Here is a 21,138-nt window from a genome sequence, read left to right as displayed (position 1 = left end):
ATTAGGTTTATGAATAAAGAATCCTTTGTAAGAAAGGTGGATGATTTAGAATATGCTGACCAAAATATAATCATAAATATATATAATATACACACATATATGCCCAATCATACAAATGAAACAATGATCTCATTTTATTAAGCATTTACATTATATCATAAATACTTTTCCTTTTTCTTTTCAATTTTTAAAAATTTGTGTGTATGTGTGTGCCTGATATATGGGGAGGCAAGACACATGCCATAGCTTATGTGTGGAGATTTCAGACCAACTTTGTGGAATCTATATTCTCTTTCCACCTTTATTTTGGGTTCTTGAGATTGAATTCATGTCTCTAGGCTTGTGTAGCAAGCACTTTTACTGGACTGTCTCATTGGCCTGTTTTTTTTGTGGGTTTTTTCTTTTTAATTATTATTACATTTAGTGAGTGTGTGTGTTCAGAGGACAACTTATTAGGAGTTGGTCTTCTTTCCACTTCCTGGAGACTTGACAGCATCCCAGTTTTTTGTCTTTTTGAGATTGGGTCTTACCGTACGTACAGGCCAAGCTGGCCTTGAACTCATGGTGATTGTCCTGCCTCAGCCTCCCTAGTGCTGGCATTAGAGGCCTGTACTACCATACTCAGCTACCTTTCTGCTATTTTTTTTAATAAATATGTTGAGCCAGGTGTGGTGGCGCTGCATAGTGAGACCCTCCTCAATAAAACAAAAATAAATAATGTATAATTACTTAAAGTGGTTAATCAACTTGATTGGCATTCCTTTTCCCCTTGTTTTATTTCTCCATTAGATATTGAAAAAGTACTGGTTTGTGTGCAGAAGGCAGAAGACTATATGAAAAAAACATCCAACTTCAGTGGAAAGGTAGCAGCAGCATATGAATACTTACTGTGTGTTGTTTACAATGTATCTGTTTACTGGGGAAGGTACCATAGCATTCAGAAGGTTAGACAACCTGCAGGAGGTGACTGTTTCTCTTTCCTTTTATTGTGTGGGTCCTAGATCAAACTCAGGCTTGTCAGGCGTGGTGACAGACGTCTCATTGATCAGTCTCACCAGCCTTGTATTATTTTGATCTTATTTGGATTTCCAGAAATAAAATATCTTTTATCTGTTTATTGTTCTAACTTATAGTTTTGTTTTGTTTTATGTGAGTCTTGAGCCATACACATTCATACTGTACTATTGGACTATACACCTAGTTCTGAGGTAGTCTCTTTGCTTTTGTATTGCTTCTTGTAAATTTTTTTCTATATCTTTTATAGGAAATACTGTGTGTGACTCAAAAAACTCAGTTGATAAAAGTCTTGACTAGAGTTCACGTGGCCTTAGGTTTGGTCCCCAGAGCTGCATAAATTAGGCACTATTAGGGCATTTGAGAAGTAGAGGCCGGAGGATCAGAAGTTCAAGGTCATTCTTGTCTGAGTAGCAAGTTCAAAGCCAACCAGAGCTAAACAAGACTCCACCTACAAAACAAAGAAACAAAACCCACAAAAGACAATAAAAGTTGAGGAAATTTTGTAAAAGGAAAAAAAGTGACTTTAAAAAAGATTTTTTAATTATGTTTATGTGCATATGTGAGTGCATGCCACAGTGTGTGGGTACCGTTGGAGACCAAAAGAAGGTGCCGATCCCTTGAAACTAGAGTTACAGGCAATCGTGAGCCTCCTAATGTGGGTGCAGGGAACCAGACCTGGGTCCTCTCGAAAAGCAGCAATCAGTCTTAACTGCTGAACTCTTACTCCAGCCAGTTTTTCTTTGATACAAGGTCTTGCTATGGAGTCCAGGATGGCCTTAGTACTTAAGATTTTCTACATCAGCCTCCCGAGTGCTGGGTTTATAGGCAGTATCACTATAGCTAAAACGTTCCATCTTGAATTGATTTTAGAGAAGAGTTCTTTTATTTACTTACTTACTTACTTACTTATTTATTTATTTATTTATTTATTTATTTATTTATTATGTGCACAACATTCTGCCTCCATGTAGGCCTGCACACTAGATCTCATTACAGGTGGTTGTGAGCCACCATGTGGTTGCTGGGAGTTGAACTCAGGACCTCTGGAAGAGCAGCCAGTGCTCTTAACCACTGAGTCATCCCTCCAGCCCCTAGAGAAGCATTCTTTAATTTGCCAGTACTTAGAAGAAGAAAAAAAAAACCAACACGGTGGCTTATCATCTCCTCATAGTTTAACAGTTAGAAAATCACCTCATTTTAATGTTTTTCTTATGTATTCAAAATGTATCTTTAATTAGGGAAAACAACAGTCAATATGTCAATCTCTTATGAATTATAAATATAGATGAGTCTAATATTAGTTGCTTTTTGTTTTTGTAGGGCTATATAATTCAGAAAAGAGAAGTAAAACCAAGCCTGGATGCAGATAAACCAGCTGAAGACATACTCACGTGAGTTTGTAGCCATGGGTCAGTTTGCTTTGTATGCTAATTAATATTCTTAATTGTGATATAATAAATGTTTTACAGGTATGAAGAATTTCATCCTTTCTTGTTTTCTCAACATTTACAATGTCCATATATAGAATTTGAATCATTTGACAAGGTTGGTTTTCTGGTTCTGTTGTTTTACAAGTTAACATGACATGAGCGGTAAGGATTATTTTTGCTGTCTTGGGGTTGGGAGTGTAGCCCCATGTGAGTGCATGCACAAAGCCCTGGATTTAGTCCTGACTGCAAACAAAAATAAAAGAAACTCAGAACATATTCTTGCCTTGTAGTCAGTGTGAATCTGGGGATTGATTAAAAATCAATACAGTTACACATACAACTATTAGAAACAGTTGTTGCCATTTTTATTTCCAAACAAGACTAAATGCCTGACCTTAGTTTTATTCCTGACATTATTAGCTGTATCATTGGAAATGTGGTCAGGTCCAATGAGGATACTAAGGTATGAAATGGGCTAACACTGTGTGTGCACAAGGTGAAGTAGAGACCATGCTTTTTTCCTTACAGCTAATTGTGTTTTGTTTTGTTTTAATAAGGCTGTGGATGAATTTTATTCCAAGATAGAAGGTCAGAAAATTGATTTAAAAGCTTTACAACAGGTATAGTATAATTTAAAGCATTTATATTAGACTAGCTAGTCAGAGTGATTTGGAAGTGCTTTCATTTAAGAATAAGTTGCTTTCTAGAAGAATGGGATGTCATATGGGAGTTCTCAGCTCAGACCACTGGAACTGGAGATAAAGATAGTTATGAACCATTATGTGGATGCCGAGAAAGGAATAGTCCTGGAAGAGCAGTAAGTGCTCTTAACCTCTAGCTCAAGTGTTATGTTTTTGAGATAGGAACTCATTGCAATTCTGGCTACTCTTGACACTTGATATTTAGACCAAGTTGGCCTCAAACTTTGAAATCTGGGATTGAAGGCATATGCTACCATGATTTGCCCTTCTCTTAGTTTATGATATGCCCTTCTCTTAGTTTATGATAAAAGCCCAGAGGAGTCTTATTGAGAAGTATAACCTCATTCCATCCTCCCACTTTTATTCCATATTCAGATCTTTCTAAAGATCTAAAGGGAGTGAGATCTAGCCTGTTATATATCCCAGTATGACTTAGTGTATTTAAAGCAACCCAGAGCGTCTCAACTTGAACACTATGAGACTACATTATAAGGAACATGTTACTTGGGCCAGAGGATAAACTGCATTTCCTTTCCTGTGTCTTTATTGTAAACGTTGTGTTGTTTTTTGTAAGCTGTTTTAAAACTAGGTCCTTGTCTGTTCTGTGTGATGATTCTGCAATGAAAATTTTACATGCACTATTTTTGCTGCATTTGACCATATTTTTAGAGCATGTGCTGTACATTTGTTTCTTTTTCCTTTTTTAATTTTTATCTATTCTTATACAATATATCCCAAAGTCACTTTTAATTTGGAAGAGATTTGATTTTTTTAAAAAATATTAGCCGTAGGGTCTCAACCCCAGACAAAGAATTAATTATGGGCAGCTATGGAATGCTGAGAATGCTCCCAGGTCTTCCCCAGGAACGGTCCCTGAATTGATTGTCCAATACCAGGTGGGCACAACTGAAATCGTAAACATACTGGTAGTGTTAGTTGGACTGAGCAGGTTGTGTTTTGTATTTGGCATGGTGGTGTAGGGGGAGTGTATGTAACAATGGTTGAAGAAAGAGTCAAGGTACATGGGAGGGGTTGGAAGGAAAGGGGAAATGATGTAGTTTCAAAAAATAAAAAGTAGAAGGCCGGCGGTGGTGGCGCACGCCTTTAATCCCAGCACTCGGGAGGCAGAGGCAAGCGGATCTCTGTGAGTTCGAGGCCAGCCTGGTCTACAAGAGCTAGTTCCAGGACAGGAACCAAAAGCTACGGAGAAACCCTGTCTCGAAAATCAAAAAAATAAAATTAAATTAAATAAAAAAAAATAAATAAAAAGTTAAGATCGCTCAGAGGTCTTTCAGAGTTCCTAAGTTCAACTTCCAGCAACTACTTGGTGGCTCACAACCATTTATAATGAGATCGGTGCCCTCTTCTGGCCTGCAGGCATACACACAGGCAGAACACTATACAAAATTAACTAACTAACTAAATAAATCTTTAAAAAAAGAGTTAAGCATAACAAAAACAGTGCAGAATTTCAAGTTATATGAATGCTTATACGCTCTTCCCTTTTATTTTAAAATAGTACAGTTTCCAAGCATGTAGTTAAATAAATTGCACTATGATTTTCACATGATGGAAGCACTTTGTCTGGCGAACAGATGTTTAGCAAGAATACTCATTATTAGTATATTTTTAATTTTTTTTGAGACAGGGTCTATATATAGCCCTGGCTGTCCTGAAACTCACAGAAATCGATCTGTCTCTGCCTCCTAAGTACTGGGATTAAAGGTATCACAGCGATACTCATTATTTTCTTTATTTAATATTTTTTTAAATTTAAATTATTTTACAAGTATGAATATTTTGCCTGTGTATATGTACATATGTATGCCTAATCCCATTCCATAGGGCACCAGTACAATTTTATATGCAGTTATATCAACACAGTGATACCGAAGGGTTTCAGATACTTAATATTAGTATACCATAGTGTGTATGCCAGTATTCCAAAAATCTAAAACAACTCCAGCATATGAAATACTTCTTGTACCAAACACCTGTTTAAGGATACTTGAACTACACCAATAACTTTTTGTGGTAATCACTTTTAATAGTCACCATTCTTATAAATTAAATCTTTTAGCTATTTTGTCCAACATTTAAATAATAATTAATTTGACCATGTTATAAAGCATGAAAAAATATTCCTAAAATCAGTAATTTTGAAATGTAAGTCAAGCATGGTGGTGTATGTATGCCTGTAATACCTGCTGATGAGAAGTGGAGGCAAGAAGATCAGGAGTTTAGCTAGTGAGTTTGAGACCAGCCTTGTCTGCTACCTATCCCAAAAAACAAATTCTGAAGCATGAATTATGTCTGATAAAATGTTATATAGGAGGTCAGATTATTATGTGAGTGAAAGATGTGGAAAATACTGGAATATAATGCTGAGGGAACTAAATGTAAATAAGACGATAATGTGTGCCTTTCAAAAGTTGATTTTAGAGGGGTAACGGGGTTCTTGCACACGCCTTTAATCCTAACACTGGGGAGGCAGAGGCAGGCAGATCTCTGTGAGTTCAAGGCCAGCCTGGTCTAGAGAGTGAGTTTCAGGGCTACAGAGTAAGACCATGGCTTGAAGAAAGAAAAAAAAAGTTGATTTTAGATGTATTTATTTTATGTGTATAAGTGTTTTGCCTACATGTATGTATACTACATGTATGCCTACTGTCCATAAAAGTTAAAAAGAGGGTGTCAAATTCCATGGAACTGGAGTTACAGATGGTTGTGAGTCACCATTAGATTCAGGGAACCAGACCTGGGTCCTCTGCAAGAATAGCAGGTATTCTTAATCACTGAGCCATCTCTCCAGCTCCTAGTTTGTACTTTTAAAGAACTTACTGGGAGGCTAGAGAGAGGGCTCAATGAGTAAGAAATGCATAATGTGCTTCCAGAAGACCCAGGTTGAGTTCCTCGCACCCATGCCAAGGGGTTCACAACTGCCTGTAACTTCAGCGCTAGGGAATTTGAGCCCTTTTCTGAACTTCATAGGATCTGCGCTCACATACAGAAATCCACACATATACACGCATAAATGAAAATGAAATCTTTTTTTATTTAATTTATTTATTTTTATGTGCATTGGTGTTTTGCCTGCATGTATGTTTGTGTGAAGGTGTCAGATCTTGGAGTTACAGGCGGTTGTGGGCTGCCGTGTAGGTACTGGAAGTTGAATCTGGGTCTCCTGGATCCTTTGGAAGAGCAGCCAGTACTCTTAACCACTGAGCCATCTCTCCAGCCCTGAAAGTGGAATCTTTAAGTATGTATTTTACACAAGAATTTATGGAGGTGTGGAGAGAGCTCAGCTGCAAAAAGCACACACTATACTGTTCAGAATCTCCTCTGACCTCACGACCAGGGGATCCAGTGTCCTCTCTGGTCTCCTTGGGCACCCATAAGCAAGTACACATTCATACACATGTAACTAAAACAATTTTTAAAAAATTTTTATTTGGAGCTACTGATGTAATTCAGTGGTAGAGTACTTTCTTTGTATGTGTGAGACTCTAGGTTTGATCTCTAATGCTGCCTGAGAAAGAAAAACATATGCCATAAGAAATCTTTGTTTGTTTGAATAATGTTGAGAGATTGGGGCCACACTTCACATATAATTTACTTGTAACCAAAACACACAGTCTACACAGGGACTGGGAGGTAGAGGTAATATTTCAGCATGACATTTTTAAGAGGGTAAGACTTGAGGGAGTGAACTCTGGGGAGACTTTTTGTCGTTTTGGTTTTTCAAGACACAGTTTCTCTGTGTAGTGTTGGCTGTCCTGGAACTCAGAGATCTGCCTGCCTCTGCCTCCCAAGTGTTGGGATTCGAGCAGATGGTGATGTGTGCCACCATCGCCTGACTTGTGGGCAAACTTTTTAAGCTGCCTAAGTGACACCATTGACAAGCAGAGGAAGCATTACGACAATAAGCTTTAGGAATTGAGAGGTAGAAGTGCTGTGTATTGAAAGAAGCCTAACTTGAAAAATCTGTTTTGTTACTGAAAGGAAAAACAAGCGCTGAAGAAACTAGATAATGTTCGAAAGGATCATGAAACCAGATTAGAAGCTCTTCAGCAGGCTCAGGTATTATCCCTAGCTTTTCCAATTCTTTTCAACTGGCATTATATGATTATCTCAACTGGCATTATAGTAAATACATTTGGTTTGCTTCTTAAGGAAATAGACAAACTGAAAGGAGAGCTCATAGAGATGAACCTGCAGATAGTCGATAGAGCCATTCAGGTAGTCCGAAGTGCATTAGCCAACCAGATAGACTGGACGGAAATTGGCCTGATTGTGAAAGAAGCACAAGCTCAAGGAGACCCTGTTGCAAGTGCAATCAAAGAACTAAAACTCCAAACAAACCATGTTTCAATGCTGCTGCGGTAAGTGTGCCTCTTACCACTTAGTGCTTGCTTTTATTTTGTTAATTGTTTTTTGTATTCTTGTAAATTGTTTTCTTTGGGAATTCTCAAAAATAGAAAATATATAATTAAATCATTTCTAATTTTTTTGAGAAAGTTTGAAATGAAAAGTGATGTCATTGACATTAGTGAAATACTATTGAATATTTTTAATAGAAATCCATACTTGTTATCAGAGGAGGAAGATGATGATTGTGATGCCAGTGTTGAGAACAATGATGCTGAACCACCAAAAGGGAAAAAGAAAAAGCAAAAGAACAAGCAGCTGCAGAAGCCTCAGAAAAACAAGCCGCTGCTTGTTGATGTGGATCTCAGCCTGTCAGCCTATGCCAATGCCAAAAAGTAAGCCATTTAACCATTGATTCTTTTAGCTTTTACTTCATAGGTATTTTTCTTGCATGTAATAAATATATGCACCAGTGTGCCTGGTGCCTGAGTAGGCCAGAAAAGGGCATCAGGTCCCCTGGAACTGGAGTTACAGATGGTTGTGAGCAGCAGTATGGGTAACAGGAACCAAACCAAGGGTCTCTAGAAGAGTAGCCAGTACTCTTAACTGATGAGTTATACTTCTCAAACTATAAATTCTTGATAAAATATTGCCTATGTTAAATCAGTAGGATGTTAGTAACAGGTGTCATTTTGCCTGTTGAATGATAGAATGTTTCATCTGGGGAAATGAAACATCACACACACACATGTACTCATATATGTCTGTTCACCCTAGAAAGGGAATCCACTGCAGATCAAAGTCTAAGTTGGCAAACCACTGAGTTGTTACTGGAGTTACTAACTGAAGTACGAGTGAGGGCTGACTTATAGGAGCAAGGATAACGCAGAAATAGCTGCATCTCTGAAAAGACCACTTCAGCATGGGTGATGCCTCAGGAAATCTGTTTATCTAGAGCCCTGTGCTCAAGTTAGAAACACCTCAACAAATCCAAGGGATCTCTTGCAGTCCAGCTGGCCGTCTCCTCAAGCAGTTGTTTATTGCATCTCTAACCCAAAGGGACCCTGATGAAACTTACTGCAGGCTACAGCTTTCTCAGACATGGGAAGTGTGCTTGCTTCCTGGGTCTCCTAGTACCCCCTCCTGGAAGGGAGTGTTTCAGTTTGTAGGAAAAGTTTATATACTTCTTTTGGTAAAAATTAATTTTGTGCTCTATACAACTTGCTACGATATGATCTAGGATTGTAAAATTGAAAATAAAAACTAAAGAAAGATTTTACTTAATATTGAAAATAGATTTATTTTTCTAGATATTATGATCATAAGAGGTATGCTGCTAAAAAAACACAGAGGACTGTTGAAGCTGCTGAGAAGGTAATTTGATAAAATGATGTACATTGTTTCTGCAGCTTACTGTTGTTTTCTGTTTAAGTGAGGTTTTCTAGTTTAGAAATCTTTCATTTTTAATTTTGCTTTACATATGCATATTTCTTGTGCTTACTTTCTTTCCTAAACTTTCTCCTTTTTTCATCATCTCAGCAAATAGCATTTTCATTGTTATCTGCTTAAATGTCAGAGATGTCCAGAATTCTTTTCTCATATCTAAATTTGTCATTTACTGTTGCTAGTATGTATGTACATATATATGTGCCTATACCACAGGAAGCGTGTAGACTGGAGGACAGTTTTGTAGAAATTGCTTCTCTCCTACTTTTATGTGGGCTCCAGAGATCAAACTCAAGTTTTCAGACTTTGGATCAAGTGTTTGACTCCATGAGCCATCTTGCCAGTCCCACATTCTTTTTTTTTCTCAATTTAATGTATAACCAGAACCTGCTGGATACTGTGTCACTTGGCTGTAATTTTAGGACTTGGGACGTGGATGCAGAATGATGATGAGTTCGAGGTCATCCTAAACTGTACAGTGAGTTTGAGAGCAGCCTTTGTCACATCACACACACACACACACACAATATATATATATATATATATATATATATATATATTTTGACCATGTTTTGTTATTCATTTGGTTTAGGCCTTGGTTATCTATATTCACATAAGTAGACCTTTTCTCCTACTGCAGACTGTTTTCAATTTAGCAGCCATAGTGATACTTTTAAACCACAAGCAAACTCCATCATTCTTTCACTGAAAAGCATCCAGTTTCGTTCCATCTTAATACAATTCAGAGCTACTTTCCTGGCCTACAGAGCCTTGTATGATGTTTGCCTTTTTCCTTATCGCCTGACTTTTTCCTTCTACATACTCTTTCTGGCTGCACTGGAATCCTACCTGTTGCTGAAACCATAGTGCACTATGGATCTTTGCACTTGCTAGTCTTCCTACCTGAAATGATCTGCCCTCGGATTTTCAAGGGTTTTTTCTCTCCATTTGTTAATTTACATATCCGCCCAAGTGAGACATCAGAGACGTCTTTGTTGACCATTTCTACTAAAAATAATGCCACCCTTAATCTACTCTACTTTGCTTTTTTTCTTAATTCCTCAATTGATATAAAATTATTTGAATATTTGTCTGTTTATCCTTTAGAATGTAAGTCCATAAAAGTATCATTGTTGCCAGATGTAGTGGCACACACTTTTAATTCTAGCAATTAGGAGGCAGAGGCAGGTGGATCTCTGTGAGTTCAAAGCCACCCTGGTCTACATAGTGAGTTGTACATGAGGAGTTCCAGGCTAGTCAGAGCTACATACTAAAAATAACACAAAACAAAAATACCACCACCAACAAAAGTTACCATGGCTGTTTTGTTCATTGTTGCATTCTGGTCTCTAAAGGTTGTCTGGAACAAAGTAGAGGCTTTAATTTCTATTAATGAATAACCTTCTTGATCTAGGCTCTATAATCCAGACTGGCCTCATTCTTGTATATCAGGCCAGCCTCTAATTCAGGATCATTTTGCCTCTGTTTCTCATGTACTGGGGTTATAGGAGTACACTACCATTCCCAGCAACAAGAAAGTTCTTAATTTGTAGGTCTTAAAATTTTGCATGCAGTAAATATTTAATTCATTTTACTTCTTAAGGTAAATATCTTTTGTTTTTTGTTATATATGTACTTGTGTATAAATCAAGTCACTTATGACAGAATCTTTTTTCTGTTTTATCTTTTGCACATAGTACACATATGTAGATTAGAGGACAATTTGTGAGCACAGGGATCAAACTCAGGTCAGCAGGCTCATGAGTCACAACAACTGTTTATTAACCTGGGTGTGGTGGCGTGTTCCTGTAGTCCATGAGGCTGAGGTAGAAGGATCTTTGTGAGTTAGAGGCCAGCTGGGCAATATAGTGAAAGCTGTCTAAAGCAATGTTATGCCATTGTGTACATTGATGTTACGTAGCTACATTCTAAAATAATGAAAACAAATTTTTATAAATAGGCATTTAAATCAGCAGAAAAGAAAACAAAGCAAACCTTAAAAGAAGTACAAACAGTTACTTCTATCCAGAAGGCAAGAAAAGTGTATTGGTAAGTATTCTGTTCTTTTTTATGTTTAGTTTTTCTTTGTGTTGGAATACAGCACTAGCTCTAAAACCAGGAGTCCTATTGTTCTTCATCCTTATCCCATTGTTCTTTGTATTTATTTACTTATTCAATTATTTATTGTGTTGTATGTGGGTATATGAGTGGGGAAACGTGCTGTAGAGCACACTGAGGAGGTCAGAGGACGGCTTTCACCTCAAGTTTGACGGCAAGTACATTTACCCACTGAGCCATCTCTTCAGTCGCTACTTTTAGCTCGTCTAGGTCAGACTTTTATATACTCTTGCTTTTCTCTGTAATAGCTTGTATTACGACTTCATGGGGGTTTTTTAGGGAGTGGGATTGTGAGGGGAAAGTTGGTGGGCTTTTTTATTTCTGTTGTTTTATTTTTTTGAGACAGGGTCTCTTTCTGTAGTTTTGGCTGTCCTAGAACTTGCTCTGTATGTAGACCAGGCTGATCTTGAACTCACAGAGATCCACCTGCCTCTGCCTCCCCAGTGCTGGGATTAAAGGTGTGCCTCACCTTTCTAGTCTCTGTCTCTCTGTCTTGATAGGGTCTCTGTACAGCCATGCTATCCTCAAACTCCCTGAGGTCCCTCTACCTCTGCCTCCCAGGTGCTAGGATTGAGGATGTGCACCACCACACCTGGCTTTACAATTATAGTTCTCATGTTGTACTGTTGGTCTACAGATTTGTTCAGCCATCATAACTTGGTAACCTTAGAATAATATTTGCCTTATGACCTTATTTACCTACCTCCTTTTTTCTGGACTCTCCAGCTTTCATAGTAACGACATTCATTAGAATCTGATGCCCCTTGTTTGTTGCTCATATTTCAGAGTAGGATATTAAAGTGCTAATGAGATGTTCTCTTGATGGTTGGACTTGTGACAGGATCTGTGTTAAACCCCCCCCCCCCACCTACTTGTAAAGTGAAGGCTTAGCTGTCACAATCTCAGGTCCCAGTGGGAACCATACATGGTAGAGGGTGGTAGCATCCATTATGTTAGACCTCTATTGTTTCTGTTTTATTTCTGTTTAACGTGTGCTATGTGTTACCTCACCTTCTGTTGGCATGAGAAAAGGGGACTACAAACATATTTAGAACTGGAAAGAAGATAGAAAACTATTTAAGCAACTTTTAGCCAGTCCTGTTTTTAACGCCATCTTAAAACTAGTTCTTTAAGTTGCCATCTTTTGTTTGTTTTGAGGCAGGGTTTCTCAGTGTAACCCAGACTAGCCCTGAACTTGTGATCCTTTTGACTCGGCTTTCAAAAATTTGTGCTACCACATCTTACTTATGTTGACATTTTGAGTTTTATATTGTAAAAGAAGTTGTTTTCCTGGGTTCTGGAGTCATTTCAGCTTCCTGAGTCTAATATGATTGATTGTTTCCCATTTATCAAGTTTTTGTTGAATTTTTTGGTTTCCTTTTCTTTCGACTTAGTTTGGTTACATTTGACATCTATATTGACCAGCTTGACTATAATTTTTATTTTTATATACTGTAGTGATTTTTTTTTTCTTGCAGTGTTTTTATCAGGTAGTCATATCATGGTCGTAGTGCCCCAATAAAACAAGCTAGAAATGTTCTTTCTTGAGTTGTCTTTAAATGTAGATCAAATTTACCTATAAAATGGAGTGAATGGTCCTAAAATTTTTCTTATAGGAAAGTGTTTCAAAAGCCTGGTATGGTGGTACACACCTTTAATCCCAGCACTCAAGTAGATCTGTGAGTTCAAGCCAGGCCAACATAGAGAAAGAAACCTTGGAGGGGAAGTGAGGAAGTGTTCCATTACAAATTTGAGTCAATCTTCCTTCCTTCCTTCCTTCCTTCCTTCCTTCCTTCCTTCCTTCCTTCCTTCCTCTCTTTCTTTCTTTCTTTCTTTCTTTCTTCTTCCCTTTTTTTCTTTGCTTTTTTTAAGACAAAGACAGTCTGTGTGTTTTTGGTTGGTCTAGAACTCACTGTGTAGGGCAGGCTGGTTGAACTTGCAAATTTCCTGCTACAACCTCCCAAATACTCTAGATTATAGGCCTGCATCACCCCACTATACTTGGCTTGTTTTATGGACAGCCAGGGATGTTACACAAAGAAAGCCTGTCTCGAAAAACAAAAAAGGAAAAGCAAAGAAAGAAACCCTGTCTTAAAAACCAAAAGAAGAATTAAATGGAAATAACTTGGGTTTGTGGGTTGTTGTTTGTTCTGATAGCCTAAGCTAGCCTTAATCTGACACGTAGCTGTGGCTAGCCTTGAAAAGCTCTTGGTTCTCTTCTAAGTGCTAGGAGCATAGGTGAGTCTCACCCACCACACCTAGTGAGATAACTTTGTCCTCCTCTTCCCCATGGCGTCCTCATCCACCCCCCACCCCAGAGACTGTGTCACCTTTACCTCTGCCTCCCCAGTACTGGCACGTGTCACTGTATCCTAACAGAATTTTGTTTCTTCTAAAACTGCTGTAAAAATTACATTACAGGTTTTTGTTTGTTTTTTAATTTTTAAAAAATTTTTTGCTTGGTTCTTGAAGAGTAATTGTATTGTTTTTATCTTATTCTATACAGGCATGACAGCTTCCTGCTTTGTTATTTTTTGTTTTTTTTTTTTTTTTTTCGAGACAGGGTTTCTCTGTTACTTTTTGTTTTAAAAAGGGTATGAATTCAGGCAGCTATAAAGAAGAAAATGTTAACTTTATTTTCTTTCAATTTGATAGGTTTGAGAAATTTCTGTGGTTCATTAGCTCAGAGAACTATCTAATTATAGGTGGTCGAGATCAGCAACAGAATGAGATCATTGTAAAAAGATACTTGACACCAGGTAAGACTAAAATCTATGAAATTTTCTCTTAAATGATTTATTATTTATTTCACCAATAGGCACTGGTTTTCATCTTATACTCTTGTTTGACAGAATTCAGTAGAAATTTAATGCTCTCCGTCTTACAATTTGTTAGGAAAGTCTTTACCACTTGTTGCTGAGTGGGTATTGCAAAAGGAGTATTGATGAGCTATTCTGTGCTGTTGGACTTTTGATCTTCTGCTGTATTTACAGAATAGCTTCCAGTTCTCCAAGTAACAAAAGATCCAAGTTTTTAAAGCTTAGTGTTTAAGTGCTGAAGTCTGAACATTTGTCCAGTTTATAGGCGGGTGTGTAATGCATGCCTGTAGTTGAGCTGCTGGAGAGGCTAAATCAAGAGGGCCACTTTAACCCAGAAGTTCCAGATAAACTAAGTAGCCTTAAGAGATCCTGTTTCAAAAACAGGAAAGAAGCAGGCTGGAGAGATTGCTCAGCACTTAAGAGCATTTGCATCCCTTGCAGCTAACCTGAGTTCAGTTCCTAGCAATCACATGGTGGCTCAAAACCACCTGTAACAGAGTTCCAGAGGATCTGATGCCCTTTTCTCCCTTCTGTGGACACCACATGCAGGTAGTTCACTTACATACATGCCGTAGAACAATCGTGAACATCAAATTTTTAAGTAAAGTAAAATTTTAGGAGAAAACAAAACAAAAACAGATAACAGAAAGAACAGGATCTAAAATATCACTTCACATTTGTCTTTCTTTAAGGAGATATTTATGTACATGCTGATCTTCATGGAGCTACCAGCTGTGTGATTAAGAATCCAACAGGTAATATAATTCCATTATCTGGAGTTTTCTTAACATTTTAAAAAAATGTTTCGGTTATGTATGTGTGTGGATGCATGCATGTGAATTGCACACACTTATCATGGACAGTCTAATAGATCTGTCAGCTGTACATTTGCTGTATAATACTTGTGGGCTCACCACAGGATGTGATAAAATGTTTTGGAATTATAGTGGCCGTAGTTACACTGCATTATCATGCACTCATAAGCACACATACACATACATGCATACACATATGCACAAATAAGTATAAAAAATAAAATACAAATTTTTGGTCCCTAACACTAAACAACAGGTAGAAGTAGGTAGAATCTTGACATAAATGTGGTGTAAATATTTAAGATAGAAGATGGTTGACTGTGTACTAAGTATAACTTTGACATCTTGCTCTGTAGAAGCTCTGTACTTTGGTATTGAAACATAGCATTGCTGTTGTAGGAGAACCCATCCCTCCACGGACTCTGACTGAGGCAGGCACAATGGCACTTTGCTATAGTGCTGCTTGGGATGCTCGAGTTATCACTAGTGCTTGGTGGGTGTACCATCATCAGGTAATAAGGGCTGTGTGGTCCATTTTCATAATCTCTTAAGGGCTATACCTCATTACAGATGGGTAGGATGTAGAAGGAAGAACAGTACCTACCTTGATAAAGTTTATGTTTAAGCAGTAGAGAAAAATATATGCAAACCAGGTGGTAGGTGCTGTGAAGAAAAAAACAAAATTTCTCCTTTGGGTTTTTGAGACAGGGTCTTCCTGTGTAGCCTTGGCTGGCCTGGAACTTGCTGGGTAGACCAGGCTGATCACAAACATGATCCGCCTGCCTCTGCCTCCCAAGTGCTGGGGTTAAAGGTGTGCAGCACCACATTCGGCTCAATTAGATTTTCTGAATTCTCTTTTGCCTCTCCAGAAACTAGGTGTCAGTTGTGTTTTGTGTATTCACTTGGTTTTAGTAAGTGCCCCTCTATGTTTTCAGTGCTCTTTTGTTTGTTTTTGGATGCCTTTTTGATTTGTTTTTGTCATACTGGAGATTGCACTTAGAGACTAATGCATTCTAAACAGTGCCCTTAGCCTTCTTTGTTACTTTATTTTGTGATGAGATCTAAGTTCCTCCAGCTGGCATTGAGCTCACTTATATATCTCACACAGGGCTTGAACTCTCAGCCCTTCTACCTCAGCCATTTAGGTAGCTGGGACTACAGGCCTGTGCCACTAAGCTCAGCTGTTAGTGCTATTTGATATTATCATTTCATATTTGATTTCCCATTGCAAATAGATCCACATTTTCAAGAATTATATTTGACAATGATATATGAATTATGCAAGAATCATAAATTATGTGGTAGGATTAAAAAATACCATCCTTAAGAGTTATTTTATATTTATGTTTGCTATTCTGTGATGTGGTTTTAGGAAATTAATGTACTTACAGGGATAATACTTTATACATCCACTATTAAATCACTATTGAAGTGGTTTTCTAACTGTTTATAACTAATAAAAATACCATCAAATCAGAGAATTTACAAGTCTGTAAAATCTTTGGAATGAGCTCTCTCACTTTGTGTTATCAAACTACATTTTGAAAATTCTATTAATTTTTATTTCCTTGTAGGAGAAGCTGTTTTAGGAGCCGGGGAGGTGGCTTAGTCAGTAAATACCCTTATCATCAAGCCTGATGACCTGAGTTCAATCTCTGGGACCCACATGGTGGGAGGGAAGAATTAATTCCTTGCAACCTGTCCTCTGATCTCTGCAGTGTGTGTGTGTGTGCCCTCTTCTTGTGTGTGTAGACATTATAAATAAAGAAATCTTTAAAAAAAATCTTTCAAAGCGAGACATGGTGCATGCCTTTAATTCCAGCATTAGAATTGAGTTAGAGGCTAGCAGCCTAGTCTATAGGACAACCAGGGCTACACAGAGAAATTCTGTCTTGAAAAGTTAAAAACAAAACAAAACAAAAAACCTTTCAGACTATTTGTTTTTTAAGGAAAAAAAGCTGTTTTACTTTCAAAAAGAATCCTAGAAAAGGATTTTAGTGACTATAACTTTATCTTCTAGTAAAGTTTTGTGCTAAGCTTATTAAACTTATTCTCTACTCATTATATCCTATGCTAGAAGGAAAAGCTAGGTCCAGTCTAGTCCATGTCATTCTATTGGAGTAGTGGGTCTTTTGTTCTTCATTTATGCCGTCAAGTATATCTGTTGTGGGAAGGATATATGTGTCTGCAATGTTGAGGATTTTTACTAAATTATAAAGTTTTCAGCACTTAGATTTGCTCACTTGAATATGATTATTTCCTCCTCTTGGGTAGAAAACTTTTTAAAAGAAGATCTGAAGAGACTAAAGATGTAACTCAGTTGGGTTGATTTCCTTTCTAGCATGCACAAAGCCCAATGTTTAATCCCAGGGTCATGTAAAGGAGGCCACAGTGGTAATCCTAGGTGGAGGGACTGGAAATTCAAGGTCATCCTCAGTCACAGAGCAAATTCAAGGCCGACCTATAATAACTGAGAACCTGTCTCATTTTTTTTTCTTTAGATAAGAATATAATGCATTATTGTGTTCTTCAGGTGTCTAAAACAGCACCAACAGGAGAATATTTGACAACAGGAAGCTTCATGATAAGAGGTAACAACATGAAAAATATCCCTAAGTTGAATTATGAAGGCAGAAGCCATTTTACAGATATTCTTGAGTAGAAATGGGTTGCTATAATTGCACATACAAATTTTGTTGAGAAACAAGGAAATTTTTGCCTTGGCATGGCAAAGTCAGCATTTGTTGTCATACAGTTATTGATGAGAATGTATTTCACATAGTTGGATTTATAAGAATAAGAATTATAGTCTGACCTTTTTTTTTTAAATATTTATTTATTTATTATGTATACAATGTTCTGTCTGTGTGTATGCCTGCAGGCCAGAAGAGGGCACCAGACCTCATTACAGATGGTTGTGAGCCACCATGTGGTTGCTGGGAATTGAACTCAGGACCTCTGGAAGAGCAGGCAATGCTCTTAACCTCTGAGCCATCTCTCCAGCCCCTAGTCTGACCTTTTTAAATAAAAAAGATTATTATGAAGCCGGGCAGTGGTGGTGCACGCCTTTAATCCCAGCACTTGGGAGGCAGAGGCAGGTGGATCTCTGTGAGTTTGAGGCCAGCCTGGTCTACAAGAGCTAGTTCCAGGACAGGAACCAAAAGCTACGGAGAAACCCTGTCTCGAAAATCAAAAAAAAAAAAAAGATTATTATGGTTCTGGCAAACTCAAAAGGTGGGAACAAGCTCTCATACTTTTTCTTGATAACTATTCCTATATATATAATACTAAGTATTTTGAATGCTTATGTTCTAGTACAAGGTGAAAGTGGATATAATCAGTGGTATGTATTATTTTCAGACAAAAAAGTAGAAAAAATGATTTTTATAATATTAATGTATATTATCTTTTATAGGAAAAAAGAATTTCCTTCCTCCGTCGTATCTAATGATGGGGTTTAGCTTCCTTTTTAAGGTACTCTTCACTTTCTTTGGGCTTACTTTATACTCTCACTGAAGCTCAGCAGTGAGGAAAAACTCTTTCTTCAGGTAGATGAGTCTTGCGTCTGGAGACATCGAGGTGAACGAAAAGTCAGAACACAGGATGAAGACATGGAAACACTGACAAGCTGCACAAGTGAACTCGTGTCAGAAGAGATGGAGCAACTAGGTAGTTGACGTGTTATAATACATTGGCTTGTGATTTGTTTGTGCTTGTTTATGTGCACATGTGTGTGGGAAGCCAGAGGACACATTGGGTATTTCCCAGGCACTGTTGACTTTCTCTAAAAGTTGGGTTTCTTTCTGGTCTGGAGCTTGCTCATTAACAAGGCTAACTGGGCAGTGAGCTTACCCCTTACCATGGTTGTTGGGATTACAGGTGCTTGCCACCACGCCTGATTTGCTGTTGGTCCCCTTCCCTGATGTTGTTTCTGCAAATCTAGCTCATGTCCATGTCCTGAAAGGCAAGCACTTTACCAATGAAAATCTTCATCTTCCCAACCAGGCTTGGGGCTTTGTTTTCCTCTTGACAAGAGACTGTTGTGGAGCCTGGCTTGCCTAGACCTTGTCATATGGATCAGGCTGGCACTGACCTTCTATCAGTCCTTCTCTCTTGGTCTCCTTGGTGTTAGCATTAAAGGACTTCACTATCATACCCAGCCAAGCCCTGTGATTTTTCATTCTTTAGTTTTATTCCTAAATCTTGAGAAATTGTGCCTCTTCTGTGATGACCAGAATTTCAAAAATAACCCAAAGTACTATTAATTTTCTTGAATTTTATTTCTGGAAATGCTAAATATGCTTTTTTTTGTGCTAAGGATTGAAAAAAAAATATTCTAATGATAAAAATAGTTAACTAAATACATAATCAAAATACATTTGGCAAAGTTTGCGTTCCTACTGGATATCTTGTAAATATATCTAACAGGTAAACTTGAATTAACATTTCCATTTGGGTTTAGGAGTTAGAAATGATAAGATGAATTTATATCCAGTATAGTTCCTAACATTTTGGTTAGGGCCAGTCTTTTGACTATCATTTTGACTCAGTTTTCAAATGCCAGTATTATGGGTATAAGCCAGTGTGCCTAGAAAGGGTACCCTGAATTACTTCTATAGTTATTCTCTCTCCTAGGGTCATTTTTTTGTGAAGTCATATTGCATTGCTTAATTTAAAACTACTATGTTGTTAGATTTTGTTGATTGATAGCTACCATGTCCCTGTTATAAAGTGCTATATAAATAACAATAATATTATTTAATTTCATGATAATCCTTGCAAGATGGCAATTGGGTCCAGTTATTAATATTTGTATTCTTTCAATTAAGTGTGAAGTTAATTATATTATGTTTGTTGGTTGTCATTTACAAATTAATAAAACTAGAATTTATACAGCTACTTTTATTATTTTGCCTTCTGGAGGTAGCTGTGACAGACAACTTAGGTTTGTTACAGAAATATCAGCACTGTCCATCTGTGATAGAGTGATCTTGGAGGTCATGTAAGGACTATCCTTTTGTCAGAATAGGGCATAATACATTGTGGAGATGATCAGGAATTATTCTGTTGACCACTTGGGCAACCTAGGAATTCTTGGAATCAATCACATAGCATCAATGGAAGCTGCATACTGACTTTCCTTATGGAATTTACAGAAGGGGGTGACAGCAGTGAAGACGATAAAGAGGAATTACATGAAACTCCTATAGAAGTAGAACTTGTGACTCAGGTCGATCAAGAGGTTGCTGTTGAGAGTGGCAGAGATGAATTAAGTAAGGAATTAATACAGGAGGAAAGTTCTGAAGATGGGGAATCCAAAGAAGTCACGAAAGACGAAGAGCCCATTGGTGAGATGAAGGGTGAGGAGGAAGGCATCCTCGATTACCCCGACACCACCATTGACTTGTCCCACCTTCAGTCCCAGAGGTAACGGTGAAAAGAAGAAGTTTCCTTCATAGACTGGAAGTGATGTTGAGGGACCCTTATAAAACAGTAACACTAGCTTCAGTCTCCACCCGCTCTTCATGCTGTAGCTATTACTCGGGGTTAGTCTAGTCCTTTCACCCTCCTCTTCTGCTAGAAAGTCCCAGGATCAGAGGAGAAAAGTATATAAAGTAGCCAAAGTAGGTCAGACTAGAAATAACCAGCCTCAGGACATGTTTGTTGAGTAATAGTGTTTGTTTTGCATGCTTAGAAACCTGGGGTTCAACCAGCATTGCAAAAGCAAATTATGACATTTTCAGGAAAATGGATGATCTGAATAATAAGATATTAAACAAAGTGATCTAAACTCAGAAAGAAAAAGGCTACAATCTCTGCCAAATGCAGATGTTAGCCTCTAATGTGTATAGAGATGGGTCTGGTGTAAAAAGCCTAAAACCCTGGGGAGGAGACAAGAGGAACAAATAGATGATGAAGAGACATGGAGTGGGGGCGGTGCAAAGGACACAGAACGGGAAGGAGGAAAGGAGACTGCAGTGAGGGGTAGCTAGGGGAACTCAGGAGATGATGGGGATGAAGACTCTACTAAAGCATTTATTTGAAAATATTGCTATGAAGGAAGGACTGGGGAGACAACTCAAAAGAGTGTATTGCTTTTGTAGGGTACATGAGTTTTTTCCTCAGCGCCCCTGTTGAGCCACTCACAACTGCCTGTAACTCCAGCTCCAGGGAATCCAAGCTGTCTTCTGGCTTTCCTCCACTCGTTTGCACATACCCAAATACAGACACATATACATAATGAAATACAGATATTAAAGCAGAGCATAGTGGTGTGCACTGTTAATCTCAGCAGAGGGAGGCAGTCTGCTCTACAGAATGAGTTTCATAACACTCAGAGAAACCTTGTCTCACAAATCAGTCACTCCTTTTCTCTTCTCTCTCCTCCCCTCCCCTCCCCTCCCCCCCCCCCCCCCCCCCCCCCCCC

General features: G+C 38.0%; 1 protein-coding gene across 2 annotated transcripts in view; it reads left to right on the top strand.

Moving 5' to 3' along the window:
• Nemf (nuclear export mediator factor) overlaps positions 1–21,138 on the top strand; it is a 44,992-nt gene that overhangs the window by 12,577 nt on the left and 11,277 nt on the right. For both annotated transcript variants that reach the window (XM_050153658.1, XM_050153659.1), the window contains 16 exons: positions 790–863; positions 2,338–2,408; positions 2,487–2,562; positions 3,005–3,067; positions 7,148–7,225; positions 7,319–7,527; positions 7,723–7,908; positions 8,824–8,887; positions 10,920–11,008; positions 13,733–13,836; positions 14,589–14,651; positions 15,111–15,223; positions 17,245–17,302; positions 18,127–18,185; positions 18,260–18,380; positions 19,868–20,138. In XM_050153658.1, the coding sequence (XP_050009615.1) occupies positions 790–863; positions 2,338–2,408; positions 2,487–2,562; positions 3,005–3,067; positions 7,148–7,225; positions 7,319–7,527; positions 7,723–7,908; positions 8,824–8,887; positions 10,920–11,008; positions 13,733–13,836; positions 14,589–14,651; positions 15,111–15,223; positions 17,245–17,302; positions 18,127–18,185; positions 18,260–18,380; positions 19,868–20,138 (1,699 nt within the window). The remainder of the gene's footprint in view (positions 1–789; positions 864–2,337; positions 2,409–2,486; positions 2,563–3,004; positions 3,068–7,147; positions 7,226–7,318; positions 7,528–7,722; positions 7,909–8,823; positions 8,888–10,919; positions 11,009–13,732; positions 13,837–14,588; positions 14,652–15,110; positions 15,224–17,244; positions 17,303–18,126; positions 18,186–18,259; positions 18,381–19,867; positions 20,139–21,138) is intronic.

The sequence above is a fragment of the Alexandromys fortis genome, unplaced genomic scaffold (assembly GCF_014885135.2).
Source record: "Alexandromys fortis isolate MF-2015 unplaced genomic scaffold, M_Fortis_MF-2015_v1.1 scaffold_82, whole genome shotgun sequence".
NCBI lineage: Eukaryota > Metazoa > Chordata > Mammalia > Rodentia > Cricetidae > Alexandromys > Alexandromys fortis.
The sequence above is the reverse complement of the archived record's forward strand: the minus strand, read 5'-3'. Positions and strand labels throughout refer to the sequence as shown.